Here is a 27,777-nt window from a genome sequence, read left to right as displayed (position 1 = left end):
TGTAACAAACATATTTTTTTTGTAACAATGTGCCCCACCTTACCCTACTAAATTTATAGGCCGCTTTGCGTATAGACAGTCTTAAGTACCTACTTCACATATAGCATCTTTTGTTTTCTTTGTTGATATATCAGTTTTTTATTTATGGGTGCGGACCATTTTCTGAAAAAAAAAAAACACTATTATTCGTTCGGGACACTTTATTGATGGGCAGATTGATACGTATCATTGTACCCCGCACCTTACTGATTCAATGTGCCCCATCGGATTTTTTCCACAAAAGACCAACCCCCTGATTCATAATGGTCCGCTAAGTTAAAACAGCTGCTACGGACGGAAGAGGACAGAGTGAGAATTAGCAATGCTAACTTAAGCAGACTATTATGAATAAGGGGGCTATTCATTACATTATTTATAAATATTATACTCAAAAACATATTTGGAAACACTTTAGAATGTATTCACTTACCTTTGGTAAAATAATACAACAAAGCCACTTAAGAGACTTGTCCGAGACACGATCCCTCATCTACTAACATTTTAGTTGGCAGCACCACAAACACGTTGTCTTCAAGCGTTTTAGTAATTTTTGTTAGTTTAGATGTTTACCTACGGATAGCATTACATCTAGGATATATAACGGGAATAGGTACTTATATATTAGTAGGTACCTATGACCGATTAAAACAAACAGTTTTAGTTTCTTCAAAAATCTATATATTATAACAGTTCTTAACAATGGGATAAATTACAATATATTTGGCATATCTATACCTAGCGAACACTTCTATTTCCAACGTGTGCATTGTGATGAAACAATCCGGTGCAAGAGTGCTAACAACTCACAGAATACTAAATACGTTAGACGGAATCATTACATACGGCAAACTCAGCATAAACCCTTATATACTTAAACATTAATTGATTTAAAGGCGAAATAAAACGTGCCCAATATAAGTACAGGAATAAAAGGTAAAATATTTTTTAAGCTCCGTAGTTTCTGCATATATTATAAACAAGTGGCATATTATGATAGTCGTTTGAATTTTACTGTTAATGACATGCGCATACAAAGTACAAGCAACGTTTTGTGCCCAATTATATGGACACGGAGAATTTACAATTATTTTGGAATTCATACTAGTATAATATATATATATACATATATATGTATACTATATATATATATATATATATAGTATATACGAACACAGTCACAATTGCGAATATCAAATGGCATGAGCTTAGTTACTTAAGACAGTATTTTATTTGATAGTAAATTGACATTTTACGTCAATGTCAATATTCCAATCGTTCATGGTTGGTTGTTAATCGTGATTGTTTTTTGTTAATTTTGTCACAAGGACGCCCGATGAGTGCGAGCGAGAACGCAACAGTGGCAGTACCGCTCTTGTTATATCCTCCACATGACACCTTAAAGCATTAGCGCAATATTGGCCAAGCCCTGTTTAGATGGCGAGGGCAAGTCACTTATATAGATATATTTTAGCATTGGATAGTAAAAGTAAAAGTCACTGGTTAAATATATACCAGCTTGCGCTGCATCAACTAAAGCTTACTAACGGCCATTCACAATATTCAGTCTATCCCCGGTTGTGGCTTACTTAAGATAAAAAATCGTAACTATCGTTGACTTTTCTGTTCCAATAAACTTATCCAGGGTAATTCATCCGTATACGGTGTCTGTCAATGGGACAACGTAAAGCTTACCAGCGATAGAAGTTTGTATGGAAATTGCGATTCACGCGTCCCAATATAAGTACTCGCGTATAAGGACTTATCCGTACACGCTGTCTGTCAATGGGACAACGTATAGCTTACCAGCGATAGAAGTTTGTATGGAAATTGCGATTCACGCGTCCCAATATAAGGCGATAAGAATGACTTATAGGGTATATTGGGACAGCTTCAGATTACTGACAGTAGAAGGTAATAATTTATCTCTATCTGTAGATAGTACCTATATTGGGAACGGCAATTAGCCACGCGATTTTCAAGTTATCACGGCACGATATCTCAAGGCCTTTCATCAAAAGTATCTCGGTGCGTCATAACCTTCTTTATTCGTCATTTCTAAACTGACAAACTAAGGTCGTAGGTCTACCAATACTTGCATACTAAAAGTTTTCGGCATATCTAAAACTACCAAACCTAGTGTAAAATAAGTAAAAACAACGATTTTTACAGAGATTTAAGTAAATTAAATTCATCTTCAACCACATATATCATAAGGAAATCGTCATCAAATAAATCGGTTCACATTATACATCTAGAATCTAGAAACATCCTCGTGCTGTCAAACAACACAACACCAGCCAGGTTTATTCCACTAATGTACGTGACAAGCTACCTCTTACACTCGCGATACGTATTTCAATTTATTTCAGTGCGCGTGCGTTTCTGAAAATAAAAACAGTTCGCCGCTATTTTGACGTGTTCACAGTCTATCTAAACATATAAATGATCTAAGGCGACAATAATCGAAACAATATCAAGCTACCTCATATAATATATCATAGTGTAAATAAACATTACAATACAGATATCATCAACGCGAGTGTAAAACACGATATTAACAATAATAAACGTTAAGTTGATATAATATTTAGAGATACATAAGTTACAACAACAATAACACTTGGAATGTGATAAGTAAAGGCTCCAGTTTACAGTTATTATTACATTGTCACAGTAATCAGTGGATCACTACGCTTATCTGATTTATAAAAGCCACTCAAATCGGATCAATTTGTATATTAATTTCCTTCCGCTTTTCTCCCCCAACGATGTAACAGTACATGATACAGACGAGACTCGTAATTAAAATATAGTTTTCATCTCGGCCTTACCATAGTGACAAGTTAGTAAATATAGAAATTGTGTCATACAACGATTTTCAATGCATTTATGAGAAAACAGTGCAGTGCAGGTGATATAACAAACTTTATATGTAAATATCAGTGGGAAAGTTGTAATAATAATTGTTTCTAATGTCGTGAAAAAAAAAACACAGATCCGCAAATGGCGCCATGTACGCCTGTTAGAAAATAATAGGCTCTTACGTCTCACTTTCTCTTTGGTATTAATGTGAGACAATGCATTGAGCAAGGAGGTTCGAACATTTAATCTAGTTATTCTCTTAATGCGAACCTCCTTGGTTGAATTCTTATATTTTTCATTAATATTTAAAAAAGCTTTATAAGATACGCATTGAACAATACAACTAGTGCGGTACTCACCTAAGTGCCTATTTTACCTCACATTTCGTTATATGATACGTAATTTGTAACTTTTTAAATGACACAGCATACGTAAATACATTTTCGAAGCAAGTATATGAAAAGCTATTTATTATACTTACATTCTAATAAAAAGGATTCCAATATGTATCCAACCCAATATCCTTTTTTAAACGCGTCGTGAATGGACTAACAAAAAAGGATAATAGACTTGATTACAACCGATTGAAAAAACTTTAAAAACTGCCAAGCAAAAAAAAATAAAAAAATCTTTAAACCATTGTCGCAGCCTGAAAATAATTAATATCGTAATATGGTCAAAAACTTCAATTTTTTTTTTCTGTATTTGTTCTATATAATTATTTTCATCTAGGAATGTCCCCTAGAAAGTATACTCCCATTAAATGACTATTCACGATTTCTGTATTCGCGGCAGTAAGGATAATATACCCCGCGAATAAAGAGCATAAACTGTATATTAATAATCATAACACAATCCAATTTAGAAAACATATATTATACAGAATGAAGTTAATAATGAATACCTTGTATATACTGCAAAAATAACGTTTAATTTAAATAAAAATATATTTGCTACAAATAAATTTGCATATTTAAGGCGAGACAGTTTAATTTCATTGTGATGTGAATTTATCTGAAGTTGAGTATAAAAAACTAAGTCTCAAACTGTTTGCACTGAACTTGAAGGTGAAAAATTGGACTAAAAATTTGAATTTAATATCGTTAATAATTAATGGATTGAATAAATACGAATAAACGATTAAACCTATCGGAGGAAAGATAAACGACATGATCCAATCAAATTCATTTACACACACAAACACGGCCTTACAAATAAAATTGGCATAAAGTTATAACTGAGAATAAACCAAGTACCTACATATATGCAAAATGCTTACAAAAATACATTTTGCATATAGTTTGTTTATTCGGACGTGCAACGTTTCCCACGTTTACATTCGGACAGAAAACTTCAAACTTTCATTGTATTAACAGTAGTGTCAGCGTATATCGCTTTTCCATATTTTTGGGTATAACTTTATGCCAAGTTCATTTGTGAGGCCGAAAGTGTATAGAATACTTATCGTTAGTTTAATATAATTTAAAGCCAAATTTAAACGATTAAATTGTATAAATACGATAAAATAGTGTATAACAAATAGACACGCAACATGATTAAGAAGTAAATACAAAATATATTCAACACTTTGTATGAACATGTTTAATACTGATTACATTTAACACCAAGGCACTGAATCTGGCACTAACTAATTTCTAAATATATCACTAACCCACAATTTTAAAAATAATCATTAATTTTATTCGCCGAATTGATTTATAACTAATTAAGGCCTCTTATATGTTGCAATATATTACAGAAACAATTTGAAAATGGCGACATAATGCAAATAGTGGATATTAAGTTTATAAAGTTTCAAACAATTCATTATATTCTTGCAGATCTTGGAGTTTATTTATCATCATGCCTACTACTCGGCCAAGTCGAATTAGTACGTCTTTTGTCCGGCGATGTATATGCTTTTTACAAATGAAATTCAAAGAAACGTTAAAAAAGCTTGTGTGTTAAAGGTTACTTGCTGTAACATACAGTATGACTTGCTTAATGATAACACAGTTTAGGAATGGAGCGACCTCCCTCAGGCTATTGAATAATAAATTTGATGGTAATATATTTTAACATTTTTATGAAATAATAAATCCCGCTGAGTTTCTTTCGCCCGTTCTTCGCAGATCTGACGCATACTTTTTCAAATGGGTAATTTTTGACTTTGAATAAGTGATTTCATAGCCCATTTCCTCCATATTCCAAATTATAGCTAATTTTTAATAATACTACAAACGAATCTAATGCGCGAAAAACCGTCGCGTATTTATTCTTACATTTATATATTCAATGACAGGGCTCGAGATGACATTTTAACAGTCGCCATTTTAAATTCGTTTATGTATGTCTCTATTTTGCAACTGGGTTACATAATATATTTTATATATTATTAGAAAAAATATTGGACGGGGTCTTAGTATGATTACTGGTTAAGGCATTTGTGTTACATACTAAGAGACTTCGAATAACCAACAATTAAAATACTTCTAATATTATAGAAAATACGAAATTATTTCCAGTCCATTTACATAATATGGAATGAGATAATGCAATGGAATGATTCACTGGGAAGGTTTGCAAGAAGCGCTTATTAAATATTACAGATACATTTAATATATAACCTCAAAATACAAGGTTCAATAAATACAACTAGCTAGCAATTATAAAACAAAAATTAATTGATTAACTATAATTAATTCTTAACATAAAGATATTAAATTATTTATACAAAAATGTAGATAGACAAGTATTTCATTCATATCAATGAACACACAGACGTTGAGAGACTCGCAAGAGAGAAGAGTTCGCAACTTAAGCACATCAAAAACATCAAGTCGTGAATCAGGTTTATTGAACAGAGCTGAAACGTGTGTGCTAGCGGTAAGTGATCACCTCCAGAGGGGATTGTTTCTTTTTAGGATTCAATCAGAAGAAATGTATTTAGAAAAAGAGGTTATTAACATTTTAGTGTATGTGATTTATGTACATTTCATTATCATTAAAAGTAATGCATTAAAGATCATAAAACATTATAACTAGTTATTCTGTTAAATGATCTCCTTTAGGCCATACATTCAAAACAGATTGATGACACACGGTTGAGGCTTGGTAATCCTAATACCAAGTAAAAGAGATAGGTGGCATGCTCGCAAAACCGTCCAAAAGCAATTTATAGTAAGCGCGTTACATCGTTATTTCAATTTGAATTATAATATTAATAAGTTAACTAAACAGAATTATACATTCAAATATTATTTTGGTAAGCAAAAAGGTAAAAGTATTTAAGAAGATAGTGTTGTATGTTGAATTCCCTTCCTGTTCGACTTGATTTAAACTTATAATTGAAGACTGACCTAAACTGTATCTTCCTGTGTACCTACTGAAGTACACAATAATAAGTCAATATACTCCCACTATTCTACAAGAAGTTACAAGGTAATACCATTATAAGAACTTATTTACTAATTCATTAAACGATTGTATGAAACCAACGATGTTCTATACATATATTTCGACATATATGATATGCACGCAGTCTGATAGCGGAACGACAAAAGTGTTCTTAAAGATAATGTAAACATACTTTTCTCCTTAGTCATGTGTCAACAGCTGTCACTGTCCGAATCAGGTTCTAAATTGAACGTACGCAACCGGAACTGAATAAATGTATTACATTGCTACTTATTCACCAAGATTATTTTAAACAACTGGAGTAAATGCGGCAATGTATAGAAGATTATTATTATATTATAATTTCTGTCATGTTCCACGTTTTAACTAAAGTTTTTATACGACGTGCTTTGTCTATAATGTATAGAACGTCATTGAATGAAACAACTCATACCTTCAGGTCTAATCTCTCCTCTCGTAGTTCAGCAGTCAGTTTTATAACGTCATAGTATTAACAGAATTTCTTCTGATTCGAGTGAGATAGTAGACGTATATAGAGTAATATATAGCACTATAGTAAGTCGGTGGATTATATACTTGTCATGTTTGTAAGAAATTTAAATTTTTAGTAAGAAATAGTTATTATAATAAGTACTCAGAATAAATATGATGTAACATACTTCAACACCTGCAAATAAAACAAATATTCATGTCAAAATAATATTTACAATTTTATCTAAACTAATATTCTAAAGAGGAAAGATTTGATTGTTAGTTTGTTTGGATAAAAGTTTCATTTAAACAAGATAATGCACCATGTCACAAGGTCTACCATGACCTTGTGACTTATAATTTTTGAATCATTGAGAATCATTACGAGAAAAATTTAAAGAAATAAACATTTTGACTGTGGCTTCCCAATATATTTTTGGTGTTATTCTGTATGCTAATAATAAGCACATTAAACGAATTTGATAGCTAAAAACTACGACAGTCATAATGTTAACACGAGGAACAAACATAAACTTCTTATGCCTACTACTCGGTTAAGTCAAGTAAGCAAGTTTTATAGGGCGATGCATATTATGCTTTTACAACTTGATCCCAGAAAATGCACAAAACAAATGTGTTATCAAATTCAAAAGAATTGTAAAAAAACGTTAGTGTGCTAAAGGTTACTATTACATAAATGTGACCACAAACTGGGAATGTACTTGTTGTACTGACGCTCAATAAGTGATTTTAAATCCTATAATAATAAAAATATGATTTAAAATCACTTAAAATTTGAAATAGATAGTATTAAACTGACTGGGCTTCGAATTATTTCCTTTGCCTGTTGACCCGATGGGCAAAGGATACAATAGATCTTGAAAGGGCTGCAGTGTTCGAGGAGAGAACTATCCTCTTGTCCACATCTTATCGTATCTCCATCAAATTTCCGTACATTACATGAATAAGTTGAAAATTCGAATTGCTTTCTTTTACAAGACATCCATCAATTAGCCCAAATGCAATCTCATTTTAAAATTTTAGTGCATCTGGAAATTTCAATTATTATTAAAATCAAAAGCGACTTTCTTATGAAAAAAAAAACAAATAAATAACATAAAATATTATTAACAAAAAAAAATTACAATAAGCAACTTTGACATATCAACTTATTCACATATTGTACCGATTTATTATTTAACTGTCAAAAAAAAAATTGTACCAAAAATTACGTTCGATGTTTCACTCGGACGGTTGGCTAGTGTGTAATAGCGCTCGGACTGAACCCGAGAGGCGTGAGTTCGAGTCCCGCATCGTCCAAAAATTTTGGTACGTCTTAAAATTGTATAATTTATTGAACTTAAGGCACAAATGTTTGACCTGCGGGCCTACCATGAACTCTTATTGCGATTCAATTGACAACCTAAAATAAACTGCTTTGCTATTTCGTACCACGACGTGATTAGAGCTATCTAATTTAGGTCGACGTCAAATCAACTGATTAAATCGCAATGATGTCAATTGAATGTCAAAAATGATACCAACTGAATCGCAAACTGATTTAGTTCGTTCATTCATTCGTACCATGAGGTGTTATTTCAACCTAAACTGGATAGCTAATTTGTCAAAGTGACCGATTCGAAAAAAGTTGCTAGTTCCTTAGAGGAAAGTGAATCGTGTTGTTAATAACTTTTAAAAAATAGTGAAAACATAGAAAAGAAAAATTTTATTGATTAAAAATGAGATGAGAATACTTTATTGGATTTTTTTGTAAAACAAAATACTGAAAATAAATACCAAAAATGAAAATACTAAAGACGAGGCAGTAGCCCGGGGCTATAGCCTGTTCGCAAGAACGAATTAAAAGAAATGTACTCTGTGGTCCTGTCAAATCAAACATCAATGGAGGTGCGTTCATAACTCGTTATTTTTACGAAAACACTTAACCAAACATTTAATTTGTAATTCAAAGAACTATATTTATTTATATTACTATTATTTAATAAGTATAAAAAAGGGCTTAATGGTTTATGATTTGACGCAATTGCGCAATTTTAAAATGTATTTTTAGTATTTTCTACGCAAAAAAACATATCATATCATTTTAGGTTTCGAAACGCAATTTTATTTCGTTCATTCTTCATAAGCGATCCAAACGCCATTTAGTAAAAGGCACTTCATGGTACGAATTTTAGTGATTCAGTTTAGGTACCTAAACTGAACTGGATCGGATTCGCATCGCTTATTAATAGTTGATGGTAGGCCCTCAGGTGATTAAAGGATAACTAAAGAAAAGTTGAAAATGACATTGGTTTTTTTTTACCTTTTCGTATCGTCGTTGTTAAATTTTGTGTTCGTGATAATCATGGCGCTTCCCTGAAATAAAAAACATAAAATTAAACATTCATATTTAATAATATCAAATTCAAATATTTTTAATCAAAATAGGATGTGACATCACTTATTGAAAGTCAAAAACTATCACCCACTCCAAAACGAATGCCTCAGACGTGAGAAGAATGGGCGCAACAAACTCAGCGGTCTTGTTTTTCATCAAAAAGAAATATGTTTACAAAGTAATATTGTACAGTTAAACTTATTACTTAATAGCCACAGAGCGATCGCTCCGTTCCCATCTGTGGTATCATTAAGAAAGTCATTTATGTTAAAATAACCTTTATCACACAAACTTTTTTAACAATTCATTTGAATAACGTAATACTTTCATTGAACATTTTCTGGGATCTTGTTGTAAAGGCATATACATCGCCCCAAGACTTACTAACTCGACTTAGCTGAGTAGTAGGCATTATAAGTTTATGTCTTTTCCTGGTGTTAATATTATGGTTATGACAATTTCTTGCAAATTCACTTATGTGCCTATGAACACACATTACATTATCAATAATATATTGAGAAGCAACAGTCAAGATGTTAATTTCTTTGAAATTAGCTCTCAATGATTCTTTCGGACCTAGGTTATAAATAGCGCGAATAGCCCTCTTCTGCAGCACAAATATTGTATTAATATTGGCAGCGTTGCTCCATAGCAATATACCATAGGACATAATACTATGGAAATAACTAAAGTATACTAGTCGCGCCGTATCTGTGTCAGTTAATTGTCTAATCTTTTTTACTGCGTATGCTGCAGAAATAAGTCTGTTCGCCAATCCTTCAATATGGAGGCCCCATTGTAATTTAGAATCTAGAGTAATGCTAAGATAAGAAATATAGCAGATTCCAGCGGTTTTATCACCTCTCCGTTTAACAAAACACTTGTATCTACATTTTTGACATTTGGTACGGTAAATTTAATATATTTAGTTTTCTTAACCTGTACACGATGTCAGATAGAATATCGTTCACTTCGTCATACATAGCTTGGTTTCTTTTTACTTTGAAAATCAGTGAAGTGTCGTCCGCAAACAACACTACTTTATGTTTTTTCTCTATAAGATTAGGAAGATCATTTATATAGATAAGGAAGAGCAACGGTCCAAGAATAGACCCTTGGGGTAACCCCATACTGAGAGGAGTCCCAGGGGATCTCCTGCCATTCACGTCGACCTTCTGAATTCTATTGTTTAGATATGAAGTCAGAAGATCGAACGCAGTTCCTTTTATATCATAGCTTCCTGACCAGCCTTGAATGTTGAACACAATCCAAAGCCTTAGATAAATCAAAGTAAGATGCACCCGCACCAGCGAGCCTGTTACTACGGGCGGGTATAGTTACATGAGCGGCACCAGCAGCGCGGGCGGGCCAGCTCGCCGCAGGAAGGGGTGGTGCAGCAGCGCGGCGGCCGTGTGTCTCTGCGCCGGGTCCCGCACCAGCGCGCACTCCAGGAACCCGAGCAGGTCGGCGGGCGAGCGAGACGCCCCGCGCGGCCGCGGCGGAGGCATGTCGCGGATACGACGCATCGCCTGCGGGGACACGCGGAACCGGGTTTATTAACGACGTGCCAACACATACTTTTTTACTTTATTTACTTAATTTTGAGGTGAAAACTTCTGTAGCCGGGATAGGCACTTTTAAGTAGGGGAAAATCTTATGGGTTCGCGTCACCGACGTGCTCATGACTGGCACACGCAATAAATAAATAATTTTATAAAAATATATAAGTAGATAAACTTAAACTGACGCATAATGCAACATTAGTGCTGTGTATATCTTATAAATAAAATTGAATGGATTTATTGAACAGTTCAATGTGTATAAACTGTGCATTGTTGAAATAGTGTTTCTGTTTGATTAATATATCATTGTAAATAAGTTTTCAAAATACATTCATCGTAGGCCGGAAGACGCAGTGTTGGAAGGCCCCCCACAAGATGGACTGACGATTGGTCCTGCGCTGCCCTCATCCCACGTATTCCGGCGATCTTGACCAGATCGTCGGTCCATCTTGTGGGGGGCCTACCAACACTGCGTCTTCCGGTACGTGGTCGCCGTTCGAGGACTTTACTGCCCCAACGCAACGGCCATCTGTCCGTCGAACTATGTGCCCTGCCCACTGCCACTTAAGTTTCGCAATCATTTGGACTATGTCGGTAGCTTTGGTTCTCCGACGAATCTCCTCATTTCTAATTTGATCTCACAGGGAAACTCCAAGCATAGCGCTCTCCATTGCTCTCTGAGCGACTATCAGCTTTCTCATAAGGCCCATAGTTAGCGACCACGTCTACGTAACGTACAGTCATCACTGGCAACACACACTGGTTGAAAACCTTTGTCTTCAAACATGGTGGTATTCGGGACGAGAAGATTTTACGGAGCTTCCCGGACAATCGAATAAATCAAAGGCTTTCTATAGTCCACGAACGCGAGGCATAGTGGCTGGTTATACTCTTCTGTCTTCTGTATAACCTGCCGCAGCGTGTGTATGTGGTGTATGGTGCTAAAACCTTTTCGGAATCCGGCTTGTAGTCGGACGGCTGGAAGTCGTCAAGCCTGCGCACGAGACGATTCGTGATAAACCTAGAAAACAATTTATATACATGGCTCAGAAGTGATATGGGCCTATAGTTCATCAAAAGCATTTTATCGCCCTTTTTGAAGAACAGCACTACTATACTTCTGTGCCATGCTTGCGGCGTTTTGCCCTCGAGGATGACGGAATTGAATATGTTCTGGAGGGTCTTAAGTACAGGGGTACCACTAGCTCTCAGAAGCTCAGCTGTAATTCCATCATCACCCGCCGCCTTGTTGTTTTTAGCTGTTTTAGGGCCATACTAATCTCGTACAGGCTGACGTCTGGGCTATGGGTATAGTGTCGGGCTAATTTGGCTCTTCAGCCTTCTTGGTTCAGCAGTCTTCAGCCTTGTTGGTAACAGGTGCCCGTGCGGTCGTGTATAACTGTCCGAAGAACTTCTCGACTTCCCTCAAAAGTTCGGGTTTAGACGTAACGACCCTGCCGTCACCGGTCTTCAGCTTCGTCAGTTGGCTCTGCCCAATAGACAAATCTCGTGCGAATACTTGAGCCGTGAAGCCTTGAATACGTGAACCTTTGTTACGCTTCTTCCGCCTTCACACAATCTGAATTGTGGCGGCATATATTGCGAGTCAATGACTTGGACATCTGTCTATTTAGCTGCCTATAGTGGGAAGCATCGTCCGGGGACTGAAGGGTCGTTTGGTGTCTTACATCCATCAATTTAAGCGTTATAGTCTGAGATTTTTCCGGTTCTTATTGAACGGCTGGCCTTGAAGATTTGAAGAAAGACCCAGCCGTTTGAACAGCTGCCACGAACCTGTTATTATGCTCGTCCACATCATCGCAGTCACCGAGGCATTCGAAGCGGTTCTGCAATTCGAGTTGAAAGTTTTCGGGATTTTGGATCTGGATGTGTGCGGGTCGGACGTAGACTTCACCAGTCGAGACCGCTCCAGTTTTGGATTTATATTCAATGTGCCTCTTACTATGCGGTGATAACTCCCAATTTTCACTGAGACGATCACGGAGACATGATTGAATGTATGTTTTGGTCGACATAATGAAGGCGATCTCATTTTTGGTGGCACCATCGGTGCTGATCCACGTCCATTTCCGTTGCTCTGGCTTCATGAAGAAGGAGTTCATCATATAGAGATCCTCCTTCGCCATGAAGTCAGCATCTGGCTTCGGGTGTTCTGATTTCCATAACCAAATTGCCCCACTCTCAACTCATCGCCGCTACGTTTGCCCAGTTTTAAGGTAGTGTCTCCCATGACAACGTTGAAGTGGGTCTTCGGAGTGTGAATGGCTGTTGAGATCTCCTCATACATGGCCTTCACCTCCTCGTCTGAGTGTGTCGAAGTCGGAGTGTAAACCTGTATGACTTTCCAACGAATTCCGTTCAGTAATTCTGAGTATTAGATACGCTACCCTAGTCGACACGCTCCCCACCTTAGTTACGTTGTTGACGAGAGAGTTGTGAACGAGGATCCCGACACCACCCTGGGACAGTTGATCGCCCTCCCAGAAGTAGAGTATGTGTCCGGAATTTAGGATTATCGAGTCCCAACCCTGTCTTCGAACCTCAGATAACGCCACGACATCCCATAGTAATCTGCTCACAGCTTCCTCCAGTTCCTCCAACTTCTCGCCAGTCCGCAGTGTCCTGACATTGTATGTAGCCAGGGCCAATGGTCTTCGTTTGTGGTAGCGCTGCCGCACCCACCACCCCATGCCCCGTCATGAGTGTGGATGTTACCGTGGCCACCACGAGCGGGGCCGCCGGGGACTGGGGGCCGGGGCCTTATAGTGTCTGTCATATTTTTGAGGGGTTTTTTGCCATAATCGCCACATCTGGCAGGCGGGTTGGCGATCGCAGTAAATGGTGTACTCTTAACGAAAGATGCTGCTGCCCATTCTCCGTTGTTCGTAACCCTTAGTCGCCTCTTACGACACCCACGGGAGATGGGGTGGTGCTATTCTGGTGCGACACCACACGCACAAAAAATACATAAAAATACATTGAAAATTAATAATTTAACTCTTTATTTTAAACATTATAAAATTTCAAATTTTAGTACTAATAATTCAAGTTTTCGCTGCTCACGGCAGTCTCTATAACTGCCAATTTCATAATTTTTAATTTAATAATATCTTTTCAAATTGATTTTATTGTGGTTTTTAGTTCAATAAAACAGGATCTTTTATATTTACTCATGATAAACTAGGCTTAGTACCAATGGAAGTACACTTAAAGCATGACTAGCTGTGAGAAGTTTCTACATCAAAGGTTATTGCATTTCTAGTTCTGTAGGGCATTGTGAATATAATGAAGACACAGGGGCGTGCATTCCATATATGCCAATAGGCATAGCTTACCTACCATATTTAGATTCTAAGTAATATACCTACACTAGATTCCAAGTTAATTCAGATAAATTTAGTTATTTTATTCAATAATCGAACTTCTATTGAACACCCAACCCGTAAGTTTTTCGCTACGCGATATACTAAATACGTTCCGATAAGATAGTAGGCAATTCCGATAATGCCTACTGAAAGCTAGTAGAATACGTTCAATTTCTATGACAAAATTTATTTTACAAGGTTATACGACCACAGCAAAAAATATACAATGACTATGTAAATCGTTCTTAAATATAACCATCGCAATTTGACTTCTTTGGGAATTCTCGGGTAGGCAAGCTTATGACAGTTCGAACTTCCAACTGTAGCTGTCACGGATTAAACCGACGAAAGAAATTATACCTACATTATGATTTATGAGTAAATCTTGTTCGCTTAGTGTCCGAGTATCAACTTTATTGCGCTCCCATAAGAGTTTTGTCATCGCACATGACGTGATTCATGATTGTGAGATATAAAATATGACATTTCCGGAAATAAAAATATATTGTTTAGTAATCAACAACAACAGCGCCATTGTTTTAGATGTTGTGTTTTCGTGTACTTTATATCACGGGCGTGAATTATTAAGCTAATTACATTAGTCATTTGTTTTGTGTTGATTTGTTTATTGTTAATTATATTTAGTTGGGGAAAAAAAGAAGTTAATGTGTGTTTTGTGTTTAAAATTGGTAACAAGAAAGGAATTAAAATATAATGGAGAAATTCTAATGTCGCGATTGTGGCGACTATACGATATTTTGTTTACAGAAATTAGGTACCTACGTATCCTTTTGCACTATTTTAGTTCGTAGATAAAATAAAAATTGTTTCTCTTCATAGACCATTACCAAATATTAGTTTAACTCAACAAAAAGGTAAAACTATGAGATATTACAATACCAAGTATTAAGAAAAATACATTTGGCTAAACGAACGGCAGAAAAATGTTGGTTAATAAAAAAACTTATAGTTATCCTTATAACAGGAAGTAAATATTTAAATATTAATCGCAACTACGACTAGTTAGGCTTACAGTGCCTACCGCGCTGGAAAACCGATGCACGCCCCTGTGAAGACACATGTGACAAGAACTTCCTTAAAGCACAAAAACTATATAAAAGTAATTATAAGGCTAAGATCAGCAAAAACAATCAACTTTCTGCGAATTTTCAGACTGATATGACAAAGGTAACATAAATGAACACTAGTTAACGGATATTTAACCATGTAAAAGGTTGATCACTTTCCAAAGGGTGACATGGCAAGATGGTTTCTGCACCAATTTCGTAAGAAAATTCAATGAATTTATAGAAGACTACTGGATATCTTGAACATGATCGTAGCCACAAATTCTATTTTCTAAACAATATGTAGTAAAACAAAGAATACAAAAACTCATTGGAGTCATTATCCTCGAATTATTTTGATAGATCGACTAACAAGGGATCCTATATAGCGCCCAATAAGAGCCCTCTTCCCCAGCTTCCTGTCACTTCTGTCCGTTCACATAATAAATTTTTCAAGATAAACATACCTGCAATGGTGGTTCATTGAAGAATGGCGGTTCCCCATCTATCATCTCAATGACCATAATGCCAAGCGACCAGACATCAACTTCAGGACCATATGGTAATCTGGATACAACTTCTGGAGACATCCAATACGGTGTTCCCACTAGAGATTTACGCTTTGGTAATTCCTGCAAAATATTAAATTTCAATTAATAATAAATCTCTTCCATTTTTAAAATGAGCTGAATAAACCTACACGGATAAAAACGATGAGGTTTTGTCTTTAAAGCCGCTTCTTCTCTCTCAGAGCGCCATTTGTTTCCGAAGCGGTAGTAGTATCTAGTATATTAGAAATGAAATCAAAAAGAATTCTAAAGGAATCCATTTTGAGAAAATAAATGCCTTTTTATGTCTTATTTAAATAAAAATGATGGTAATGTGTCCTCTAGTGTTACAACGCTCTGTTGGCTAATTTTTTTTAAAAGAACCGGCCAAGTGCGAGTCGAACTCGAGCACAAACCGTTCCGTACCTTTTATTATATGAAGAACTAATAATCAATATTTGAAAGTTAATTCCATACTATTGTTAATGATTACACAAATTAACATAACCTTAAATTACACCGACCTGTGAAACTTGCGCACAAAATCCAAAGTCTGATAGTTTGACACGTCCATCTGATGTTATAAGAATGGAATCTGATTTTATGTCTCGGTGAATGACTCCTTGTCCGTGTAAAAATGCTAGAGCCTGCAATATGACAACAGATATATTTTATTTACATATTTTTATTATTACAATTTATTGAATCAGGCGTTATTTTGCAGAAATCCATAATTATCCTAATGTTGTGATTTTAATGGAGTATAAATTCCGCAAAGTTTTGTAGTTGTTATTCACGAGACTCGAGCCAGAGTTTGGCGAATCAACATCTCCTGACGATGCCTCGTGTAAACACGTGTTGAATTGATTAAAGACAAATCTTATCAGAATTTACACTCAATAAACAATATTTGGATAGTCTTGGTTATTCCTTACCATTACAGATACTATCCTCATATTCAAATTCAAATATTTTTATGCAAAATAAGATATGATATCACTTATTGAGAGGCAAAAACTACAAATTAATCGAAAAGCTATGCCTCAGACCTGAGAACAACGGGAGCAAGAAACCTTATATATAACCTTTACAACACAAACGTTTTTTAACAATTCTTTTGAATTTCGTAATATATAAAAACAGATTATACTTTGGCCAATATTGCTAAACCATAATTGGGGATTTCTTGTGCCACACAATAAACACTAGTGAAGCTTTTGGGCACAGCTCTGAGATATGACTCACTAGATGATCCATTACTTGTTGACAAATTATATCTTGCATTCAAAACTGCAAATGATCTTAATGTTTATATTGTGAAAACAAAACATGTTTCCCTGGATGTTGTTTAAATATATGATAAAAACAAATATCCCAGAAATATAAAAATATTTGATTTGTCACAAAATTAAATTGTCGATCATCATCAAATAATAAGTCATCCAGGGACACATTATAAGCGTAACCAAAAAAAAAAGGAAAAAATTGAGAGATTCATTTAAAGTGGTGTAGTTTATAGGGTATAATTATTTGCTTTTTTATCCTAATTTAATAGCAAAATACTTTCAACCCATAAAATGTTTATTGTATACCTTCAAGCACTGCTTACAGACGGTGGCTATCTGTTCCGGGTCCATCCTGGCGCGAGTAACGATCTGTGTGAGCGACGCGCCGGCCATGTACTCCATTACGACCCACAGCTCGTTAGCGACCAGGTACGACGCGTACATCTCGACTATGTTCGGGTGAGGGTAGTCGCGCATTATCACCTGACAAATAAATTGGGACGTGTAGTTGTATCAATCGAATGGCGACCTGGAAGACGTAGTGTTGGTAGGCCCCCGCAAGATGGACCGACGATCTGGTCAAGATCGCCGGAAAAGCTTGGATGAGGGCAGCGCAGGACCAATTGTCATGGCGATCTTTGGGGGTGGCCTTTGTCCAGCAGTGGACATCTACTGGCTGAAATGATGATGGTGATGATTGATAATTATATAAGAGACATTTTTTCCGCACGTTTGTCAGTATTTCTGCTGTGACATTATTTCATTACAAGAACAGGGAATAACGAAATAGTATGTAAGTAATTGTAATTATTTAACTTTCACAAATTTCGTAATTAAGATAAAAAATCGTAAATTAATATGGAAGTATGTACCTAAGGCAAAATCACGCAGTTAAAATTACCCAGTTTTTTTCACTCCGTGTCTGATCAAGTGCATTAAAGAAATATATGATGAAAGTTCGCAAATATAATAATCCATGCGATAAACCATCCTTTGATATATTAAAAAAAGATGTGAGGTATTACTCGCATGCTCCTACGCTGAATTTGAACGATTTAAATATTGAACGACTTGAACTATCAAGTTAAAGTCAAACCAGAAAGAACAAGAACTTACAAGTCAAACCCTTAATTAATTTGGCCATTCTTAAAACAAAAGAGAGGCAAAAATGTTTCCAATGAAACAGACAATTGTAATGTATTCGCTAATTATTTCTCGTGAGTAGACAGTTCCAATAATAGTAATAATCAAAATTTTTATACTATTTCTTATCTTATGAACCCTTGTTGTAATGTGTACCTTGATTATATATCTTATACAGTGGACGAAGTTTATAATGTTTTAAAAAGACTTGATATTTGGAAAGGATCTGGAGCAATATATCGATATTTGTCCATAATTGCGCTACTGCATTACCACTTGCACTGATTACCAACAAATCTCTTAGGACAAGTACATATCCAACCTTATGGAAAAAAGCCCTGGTGTTGCCTTTATTCAAAGCCGGAGGCAAGGAGGAGGTAAAAAATTATAAATCAATATCCATCATTTCTGTCTTTGCAAAAGTGATTGAGCTACTTATATATACTGTCGTTTCATGGCACTTTAATAACTTTGTTACATCTGAGCATCATGGGTTTGTGAAAGCTCGATCAACAGTTACCACCCTTGTTTCCTTTGTGGAAGACATTACTGAGGCTCTTGATACTGGCAAATCCGTTGATACAATCAACACAGATTTCAAGTAAGGCCTTTGACAAGGTTGATCGATGTTTTTTACTTATGAAACTCAAAGTCATGGGTATAGCTGGACTGGTTAAAATCGTATCTTGCCAATTGGTCATCAACTGTTGTTGTTAATGATTATGCTTCTGAGCCGTTTTTTGCATAAGTAAACCAGCAGTCTAGTGTACATTAAGGGTTTCACCTAGGGCCTTTGTTGTTAAACATAATCATTAACGACAGCAGTAATTGCTTTAGGAATTCTAAGTTTTACTTATTCGCTGACGATCTAAAGATCTTTAGACCTGTGTCGTCAAATTCAGATGCAGAGTTTTTACAGGAAGACTTAAACAATCTGATATTGTGGTGTCGTAACAACGACATGATGTTATATGCAACAACATATTACATTGATGGTCGTATTTTGTCTGAAGTTCCTCACATACGTGATTTAGGAGTTACACTAGACAAGAAGCTGCGCACAATAATATTGTCAACAAGGGTTTTAGCACTCTTGGCTTCCTTTTCCGTAATTGTAAGCAATTTAAGGATGCTCGCACTAAAATAACTATTTACTCAGCTTTGGTACGTAGTATCTTAGAATACTGCATAAATTAGATACAACCAATGAAAATATTATTATACCGCATAATTTAATTAAATAACGAGTAATTAAATATCATTAAATTATTTTAATACAATTGGAGATTTTTTTTCAATTTGTATATAAATTGAAATTATATTTTGAAATTTATTTAACTCTCGGCCTTTGGTTGTGGTTCAGTAAACATATGAGTTGCAAGAGGTTTGTTAGCTGAAGTATGATACAAACGGTCTAGTTGACCAGCTATCGTCAGGGTGTTCAATTTGCGTGACGGTGGTCGCGCGCGACTTAAAAATTCACTCATATTTTTTTCCTAAAGCACCAAAACATGTATAACTTCTAAAGAAAAATAAACAATAAATAAAAATATAAATTACCACTTCATTGAATAACAGCTCCCGTCTCTGCTGGTGTCTCAGATGCATCATTTTGACAGCGACCCTGCGCCGCGTTCTCGTGTCTGTTGCCACGCACACCACACCTGTGCTGCCCTTACCGATCTTCGTAAACCCGGTCAGGGTTTCTCGGGGATCACCTTCGCTTACCACCAGACGGAGAGCTGCCCGGAACTGAAACATTGCATGACAATCTAAATATATAAAGCACAAAGACGGCCTTGAAATATTATTCCTTAACAACCACAATAGTACAGACCCCCATAATATATCGTTGGAAGGGTCTTGATGAGAAAAGATTAAAATCGGGATCAAAAGCTATTCAGGTTCAAAAGAGTTTGTTTTAACTACCATTTGCATAAGCTTAACCAGGCAAGCATACACGGGCAGCAGACAGGTGAGGTACAAGGGGGTCGTGACTAGTATAATTATAATAACCTATTTTTTGTAAATAATTCCTTCTTTTTTTACCTACAGGATGTAAAGTATTTAAAAAAATTGTTGATTTTTTTTTTATTTATGGAATATGAGGACAAACGAGCGTACGGGTCACCTGTTGTTAAGTGATCACCGCCGCCCACAATCTCTTGCAACACCAGAGGAATCACAGGAGCGTTGCCGGCCTTTAAGGAAGGTGTACGCGCTTTTTTTAAGGTACCCATGTCGTATCGTCCCTGAAACACCGCACAAGGAAGCTCATTCCACAGCTTTGTAGTACGTGGAAGAAAGCTCCTTGAAAAACTCCGCACTGTGGAGGACCGCCACACATCCAGATGGTGAGGATGATATCCTAACTTGTGGCGTGTCGTGCGAAGGTGGAATTCGGCGGCAGGAATCAGGTTAAACAGCTCTTCGGAACACTCCCCGTGATAAATGCGGTAGAAGACACACAATGAAGCGACGTCTCTACGCAACGCCAAGTGATCCAGCCGTTCACAGAGCACTGGGTCCCCGACAATTCGAGCTGCTCTGCGTTGCACGTGGTCAAATGGATCGAGCTGATACTGGGGTGCGCCAGACCAGAGATGACAGCAATACTCCATGTGTGGCCGGACCTGCGCTTTGTAGAGCGCTAGTATGTGGGCCGGCTTGAAGTATTGCCGTGCTCTATTAATGAGGCCCAGTTTCTTTGAAGCCAATTTGGCTTTGCCTTCCAGATGACCAGGAAATTGGCAATCGCTCGAGATTTCGAGACCCAGTATTCCGATACTAGGCGAGGCTTTGAGGGAAGTGTTGTCGAAGAGCGGTGATACGACAAATGGGGTTTTTTTAGTGGTAAACGCGCAAACTTGAATCTTCTGGGGATTAAATTGGACAAGGTTCAAATTTCCCCATTCCGCGACCTTCTCAAGAGAGGACTCGATAGAAGACACAAGTTTCTCCCGGCACTGGTCGACGATTTCACGAGAAAGACCTGCATGGCCCGTGTATATGGCGTCACCAGTGCTGTCGTCTGCATAGCAATGAATGTTGGAGGTGTCCAACATATCATTGATATTGAGATGGCCACCGGTCCTCGACACTAACCTATGCGAAACATAGCGGCACTAGGCCGCTACTTCACGCCGGTATTCTGTGCGAGTGTGGTAATTACCCCGGTCGAGTCTGGCCCGATTGTGCTGACGTCAAAAGACGGCAGCGGGACTCTCCCACTTCTAAAAAGCCCTTAGTCGCCTCTTACGACACCCATGGGACTGGGACTCCCCTATTCTTTTTACGCCCCGGGAAAAGTACAAGGCAGTTGACAATAACCATCCGATACTAACACTAACGCCTGCCCATGCGCCCACTTACGATGACGTCATAGTTCATAACAACAAAGAAACAAGTGTAAATAATTATGTATATTTTAAATATTCCCAGATATTTTTTACAGTCAAACTCATAAAGTTCATTCAAAAAATATTAGACTCTTATTTAACTTATTACCTACATGCAATGGATGTATGAGTTTCACTGTTTATAAATATCTGGGATATAAGTACCATACTTTTATGGAAAAGTAGGACAATCGAGCGTACGGCTGATCACCGGGTGATGGAACTGCGGATATCTATGGACGGCTGGTTTTTTCTCAATTTGCATAAGGTGCGCCCGTTGTTACCACCTCTAATGTTGATATTAATCACCACCACCTACTCTCTTGCAACAGTAATCACAGGAGCATTCCCATATGCAAGCTTTTAGGAAGGTGTACGCGCCTTTTGAAGATCACAATGCTCATTCCATTGTTTGATTATACCTAAATAGCAGGAAATTACTTTAAAACCGCCATACATCTAGATGGTTAAGATGGCATTCATGTATGTTATGCAATAGAATTCCTGTTCAAAAACCAGGTCAAACCTGATAGACTTACAATATATTAGCATATAGACAAAAACAAAGCGTCAAACAAGGCGAGAGAAGAACATCTCTAATAGCGAAAATTCGATAGTTTATTATTATCGATTAGATAATTTCTTCACTTCTTGTAAAAAGAAAGGAATTTAGCTTATTATATTTGATTTTATAACAATTTTATGTACCTGTTCATGTGTCAGTCGTAGCTCATGCTTAGAGGCAGTCAGGGGTAGGTGGGGAGGTATTGACGGAGCTGGTGGATATTGATGCCTCACAGCTCCCTGATATGCTTCACCTGTTCCATAAAACATTATTAGTCTTCAGTAGTTTTAGACCAACAATCAAATATAATATGTAGGAACTACTTATTTGAAAGCCTCTTAAAGTACAGATATAATATGTAGCCTCAATGTGTTCTGCCTGCACCTAAATTGCCAGAAGACTACAAACAACCCCATAATAAAAATTTTGAATATATAAAAACTTAATCTACATATAAAATTTTATGGACGATGCGGAATTCTATGAAATCAAGTGATTTATTTGTATGAATCGTTATAACATAAATGATCGTTATAACATAATTGATAGGTGTACAGCACAATTTGCCAATATATCGGCATACAAATATTTGATTGTCAATATTGGAATTTTTATATTTATACGTCATTAATACACATTACATACACCTCTAGGGATACACCAGATTAATAAACCCTTGGTATTATTGTGAGTATAAACATTACAGTTGATCCTGAACTGACCTGCTCAATCCCCAATAATTGTATATTAATAAATTTACTTGACATATTGCTCTTTCAAATCCAAACAAAACGTTATACTTGTGTTGTGTCATACATGTCTTAATAGTCACATCAATATATTTATTTGGGTTAATATAGGTGTTCAATTTGGGGAAAGGTATATTTAGAAATCACAGGTTAGATAAACTATAAAAAAATCTAGGTATATTTTATGGAATGAATGATGAACAATACTTAGTTTTATTGTTGTTCAAACTGGTAGACATACCTATATTTGCATTATTTCCATTTACTCCGACCTGGTTGTTGCCTGTGGGTAGTTGAGCTGAATGGTTGTGTTGATAAGGCACATTAGCATTCTGTATATTCTGATATGTCATATTAGCTTGATAGTCATTAGATTCGTTTATCGCCCTAATTGTTGCTTCATGCGCATGTTGGGACCATTCAACAGGTGATTCTATAATCGGTTGGTTTAAAGTGTAATTGCTTTGCTCACGTCGTAATGTGGGATACTGTGGTGCTGGGGGCAAAGGTGGTGATTCTTCAGGCACTGATGGAGGTATATTCGGTTGATTTCTTCTTATCCTAGGAGGACTACTGCTCCTGAGTGAATTAGAGCGAGCAACATTGGAAGTTTTCGGGAGTGTGACACCATTTTGTACTGGTGGTGGAATTGGGTTAGTAGATGTTGGTCTGGATATTGCTGCCACTGATGAAGTTCTGTGGTCACCTCTCACTACTGTTTTCAAGTCTAATATTTCAGTTGGGGTGATTTCAGATGGGTCCACCAATGGAACAGGTCTGTTAGTTGATTTCAATATCTGGAAATATACAGATTATAGTTATTTATTATGTAGTAACATTTGTTGTGACTTACCTTGAGAAACTCTGTGAAGGCATTTTGTATTGATTCTTGAGAAAAAAATTGTTTTCATTAAAAATTGTCCATATTGCGCAATATTGGTTCTTTGCCAAATCTGGCGAGTACAGTCAGAATGAGGATGGTACTCTCTCAGCTCTTTTTATATACAACTACTTTGTTGACCATATTTTTTTTTTTGGAATATCAGGACAAACGATCGTACGGGTCACATGGTGTTAAGCGGTAGTAGAATCGTAGAATAGTATATCAGAAAAATAATTCTAAAGTAATCAATTTTGAGAAAAGAAATGCCTTTTATGCCTAGTCACTGAGTTTTACTTTTCACTATCATTGTAATATTACAAACCTATTATTAGTAAGTTAAGGCTAAGTAAAATGTTTTGATTGATTGAATAGAATAGAAAAATCTTTATTAGCAATAATTTAACGCCACACTATTATCTATAAATTACATCTTACAATACAAATCACATAAGAGAAGATGAAAATTTTGTATTTATTTAATTAAAGAAAACAAATAGCAATACATTATTTAAAATAAGTATACTTGATATGAAACAGGTACAGAAACTGTGTGTGAATCATAGCTAAAAGGAGCTGGCTCAGTACTGTAAGTTGTGTAGAGTGCTTGAGACATCAACACACCACTGGTTTATAGCAGCTCCTCGTTATATATATATATTTATATAAGTAGGTATAGTTTTCCAAAATATATTTATATTTAATCTAATTAAGATCCCATGACAAAGTAACAGAAATCTTCAATTCTTAGTAGCAAATTAACGATACTACCCATTACAATGCAGTTCCGCTCAGGATTCTTGAAAAACAAAAAATTCTGGGGCAAGCCTCATCTGGCCAGTAATTTCACTAGCTATGGCGCCCTTCAGACTTAAACACAATAATGCCTACAAATTGCCTCCCAGCAGAAATAGGTGCCATTGTGGTACCCATAATATAGCTGGCATCATGTACAAAGAAACCTCCCACTGGTAGTGTACAACAAAAATCAATAAATTATTAAAACCATACCTGATTATTACCAACAAGTGACGCCCATTGTAATGGAAGCCCAACAAATTTGTTTTCTCTTTTATCAAAGCCTGTGTGAACTCGGTGTTCAAAGTTACTTGGTGGTGATATCAGAGGCTTCTTCTTCTTCTTTGAGAACATTTTGATAGAAACTCTCCTATGAACAACAAACTATGTAACAGTAAAAATAACCTTTTATCTATTTATTGTAGACTCATTTTCTAGCAGTTGCTTCCAAAACTTAGTATTATTTCATGGTTTTTCTTCATTATTTATCAATACAGTATTTGAAGGGATTCCTGTATACTTTTTTACATAGACACCCACAATGCCAGGGTTTAAGAGATGTGTTGCCAGCTATTAAGTTAGGAGTTTGCTCAAAGCTTTAGGGCTCCTAAGTTAATAGGTTTGGGAAAACTGCAGACAGTAAGGATTCTACATAGCAGTGTGCACGGCAAGAAGTTTCTCGCAACACAACTGATATACTATTTTCATTTAGATGAAACACCCTTAGTCTGGCTATGAGTTCTGTTACAAATAGAAATCCATTTATTTTTTTATGATGTAATAAAATCTAAAAAGACTGTACTTAATGAAGTCTCAGCAATAAATTAAAAAAAAAACGACTTACATTATTGTTACCTACATTAAGGGCAGTGACAACAGTCATAGCATGATCTTGATTACATTATGTGTAATGTGTATTAAAATTTTTCAGGTGGTTTGAATTAATGATATATAATAAACAATACAACCAGATATCACTATTTAGGTACACAATAATTACATTGTTTATAAACAAGTAGACAAGTTATTGATGACTATATTATGTAAACATGAAGTGATGTGAAGAATTGCATTGCTACAAATAAACTTACCTTTAAAAAAATAATAACAATTTCTCTGGTAACGAAATCAACACTTCTAAATTACCGATTTCACTTCCATGAAATTCCTGCCATGCCCATGTCACAAATTAATTATTCCGTACCTGTCGCGGCTGACACAATTTGCTCTCATTTCAGTTAAAATATACTCAACTAAACATGGTATTTTGTACCTTCTTCATTATTTACAAAATTTAATATTTCACCATACAATTTTTTATAAAAAAATGCATTTAAATAAACTGGAACCGAAAGGAAGCAAAATCCACACTTCGCACACCTCTAAAGTCAAAACATCAAATAAAATAAGATTACGATTTACGAATTACCTAGTAGTAGAGGAAATAGTAAAATATGAATTACGATTCAATTAAAATGTACCTAGTACATGCATACTCTTTGATCCAATTTCACCACAGAGAATAACATCATTCTAATGTCAAGATCAATCCTATGTCTATCTCCACCATCCCAAGTTTTCTGTACATAAAAAAAAACATATAGTGTACATCCTAATGATTTGAGTTTTCTTTAGTGTTAATTCCGCCAATATTTGTCTTTAAACAATTCGACACGTGTTTCGCCTCTACACGAGGCATCCTCAGGACGTGTTCGCTCTCCAAAATCTGGCACGAGACTCAACTTGTTGAGTTTTATTTCGAGACAACACGTCCTGAGGATGCCTCGTGTAGAGGCGAAACACGTTTCGAATAATTGTTTAAAAACAAATATTGGTGGAATTAACACTAAAGAAAACTCAAATCATTTGGATAATTATGGATTTCCGCAAAGTAACGCCTACTTCAATAAAAAATATTGTGTGTATCAAACGTGGTAGAAGTGAAACCTTCAAACATTTTGGCTCCAGGATAATGAGACGTATGTAAGATTTTGGTAAGAGGATAGTTGTAGGTTTTAGTGTGATAATTATTTTATTCCTATATATTACATAGATTTATTCAGACTCAGAGCTTTCATTTTCGATATACATATTATGATACAAGAGGTTTATGGAAACTTAAGTATAAAATAAATACTTTGGTCATATGCTCAATTAAAAGTTACTCAAAATATTAGAACTAGAATTATTTTAGAACTCAAATAACATTGACATTATGTGCATTACTGAACATTTTCTAAAAAGTCATGAGGTCATGTTTAATCATAGTAATCATCAACCCTGGTAGTTGTTTCTGCAGAATGGGGGCCGAATGTGGTGGTTCATTAATATTACTTAATAAACAAATACACTCTAAGGAACGCTTGGATATCGTTAATCTCTCTGTAGAAAGACACATTGAAATAGCCTGTGTAGAGTTGGAGCAGTTCATAGTTATAAGCGTATACAGCCCGCCTTCTGCTTCATTTGACATGTTTCAAAAAATTATGGAAGTAATTTTACATAAAATATCTAAATCAAATAAAAATATTATTACATGCGGTGACCTTAAAGTAAATATATTTGAAAATAATTCAGATACTACGTCTTACCAAAATAATTTATTTATTTAATTTTTGGCTTAATTGCCTCAATTTATGGAGCCTACTCGGATAACTACCACTTCGACCAAATGTATAGATAATATTTATGCAAATGCTAATATTATAAATAAGAAATTAATTTGTAACCTTCCGTGTGACTATCTCGGCCAATTTATAAAACTAGAAATTAAAACAATAATCCCTGTTATGTGAAAAGCTACATAATAAGTACCTATGACCATGGATAGACTGGAAAAACTGAAATTAAATTTTTCACCTATACTTCCATTTCGATATGACACCAATAATCGAAATCAGCTATTTTGAAATTCAAATTCAAATATTCTTATTCAAAATAGGATTTAAAATCACTTATTGAACGTCAAAAACTACAACACATTCAAAATAGACTGCCTCAGACCTGAGAAGAATGGGCGCAAGAAACTCAGCGGGCTTTTTTTTATTAATATAAAATATGGATTACAATGTGATATCGTACACTAAACATTTAAGGTTAAAGAGCCAGAGGGTGTTCGCTTTATTCCCAGTCCGTATTGTCATTAAGAAAATCGTTTATGCTATAATAAGCTTTCCCATACAAACGTTTTTAGCAATTCTTTTAAATT

The 27,777-nt window shown here is 35.7% G+C and overlaps 1 protein-coding gene across 1 annotated transcript; it reads right to left on the bottom strand.

Moving 5' to 3' along the window:
* Window positions 1-694: 694 nt before the first annotated feature.
* On the bottom strand, window positions 695-26,032 carry LOC126974085 (serine/threonine-protein kinase PAK mbt). The gene is made up of 11 exons (XM_050821490.1): window positions 25,661-26,032; window positions 24,783-24,939; window positions 23,133-23,688; window positions 22,286-22,395; window positions 19,740-19,931; window positions 17,343-17,519; window positions 16,275-16,397; window positions 15,670-15,834; window positions 10,529-10,716; window positions 9,113-9,165; window positions 695-6,985 (listed from the first exon to the last, which is right to left on the bottom strand). Exons 2-10 carry the CDS (start codon window positions 24,921-24,923, stop codon window positions 9,153-9,155), a joined length of 1,665 nt encoding a protein of 554 aa, XP_050677447.1. The 5' UTR covers window positions 24,924-24,939; window positions 25,661-26,032; the 3' UTR covers window positions 695-6,985; window positions 9,113-9,152.
* Between the last annotated feature and the right edge of the window lie 1,745 nt (window positions 26,033-27,777).

The sequence above is a fragment of the Leptidea sinapis genome, chromosome 31, assembly GCF_905404315.1.
Source record: "Leptidea sinapis chromosome 31, ilLepSina1.1, whole genome shotgun sequence".
NCBI lineage: Eukaryota > Metazoa > Arthropoda > Insecta > Lepidoptera > Pieridae > Leptidea > Leptidea sinapis.
Note: the sequence above shows the minus strand (reverse complement) of the source record. Positions and strands in the feature narration are given on the sequence as shown.

Coding starts and splice junctions, on each gene's coding strand:
- LOC126974085 (XM_050821490.1), bottom strand. CDS start 24,923: ATGTTCTCAAAGAAGAAGAAGAAGCCTCTGATATCACCACCAAGTAAC. Junction 23,689..24,782: donor CACTTGTTGGTAATAATCAG/GTATGGTTTTAA, acceptor GTATATTTCCAG/ATATTGAAATCAACTAACAG. Junction 10,717..15,669: donor TCAATGAACCACCATTGCAG/GTATGTTTATCT, acceptor GTGTCCCCGCAG/GCGATGCGTCGTATCCGCGA.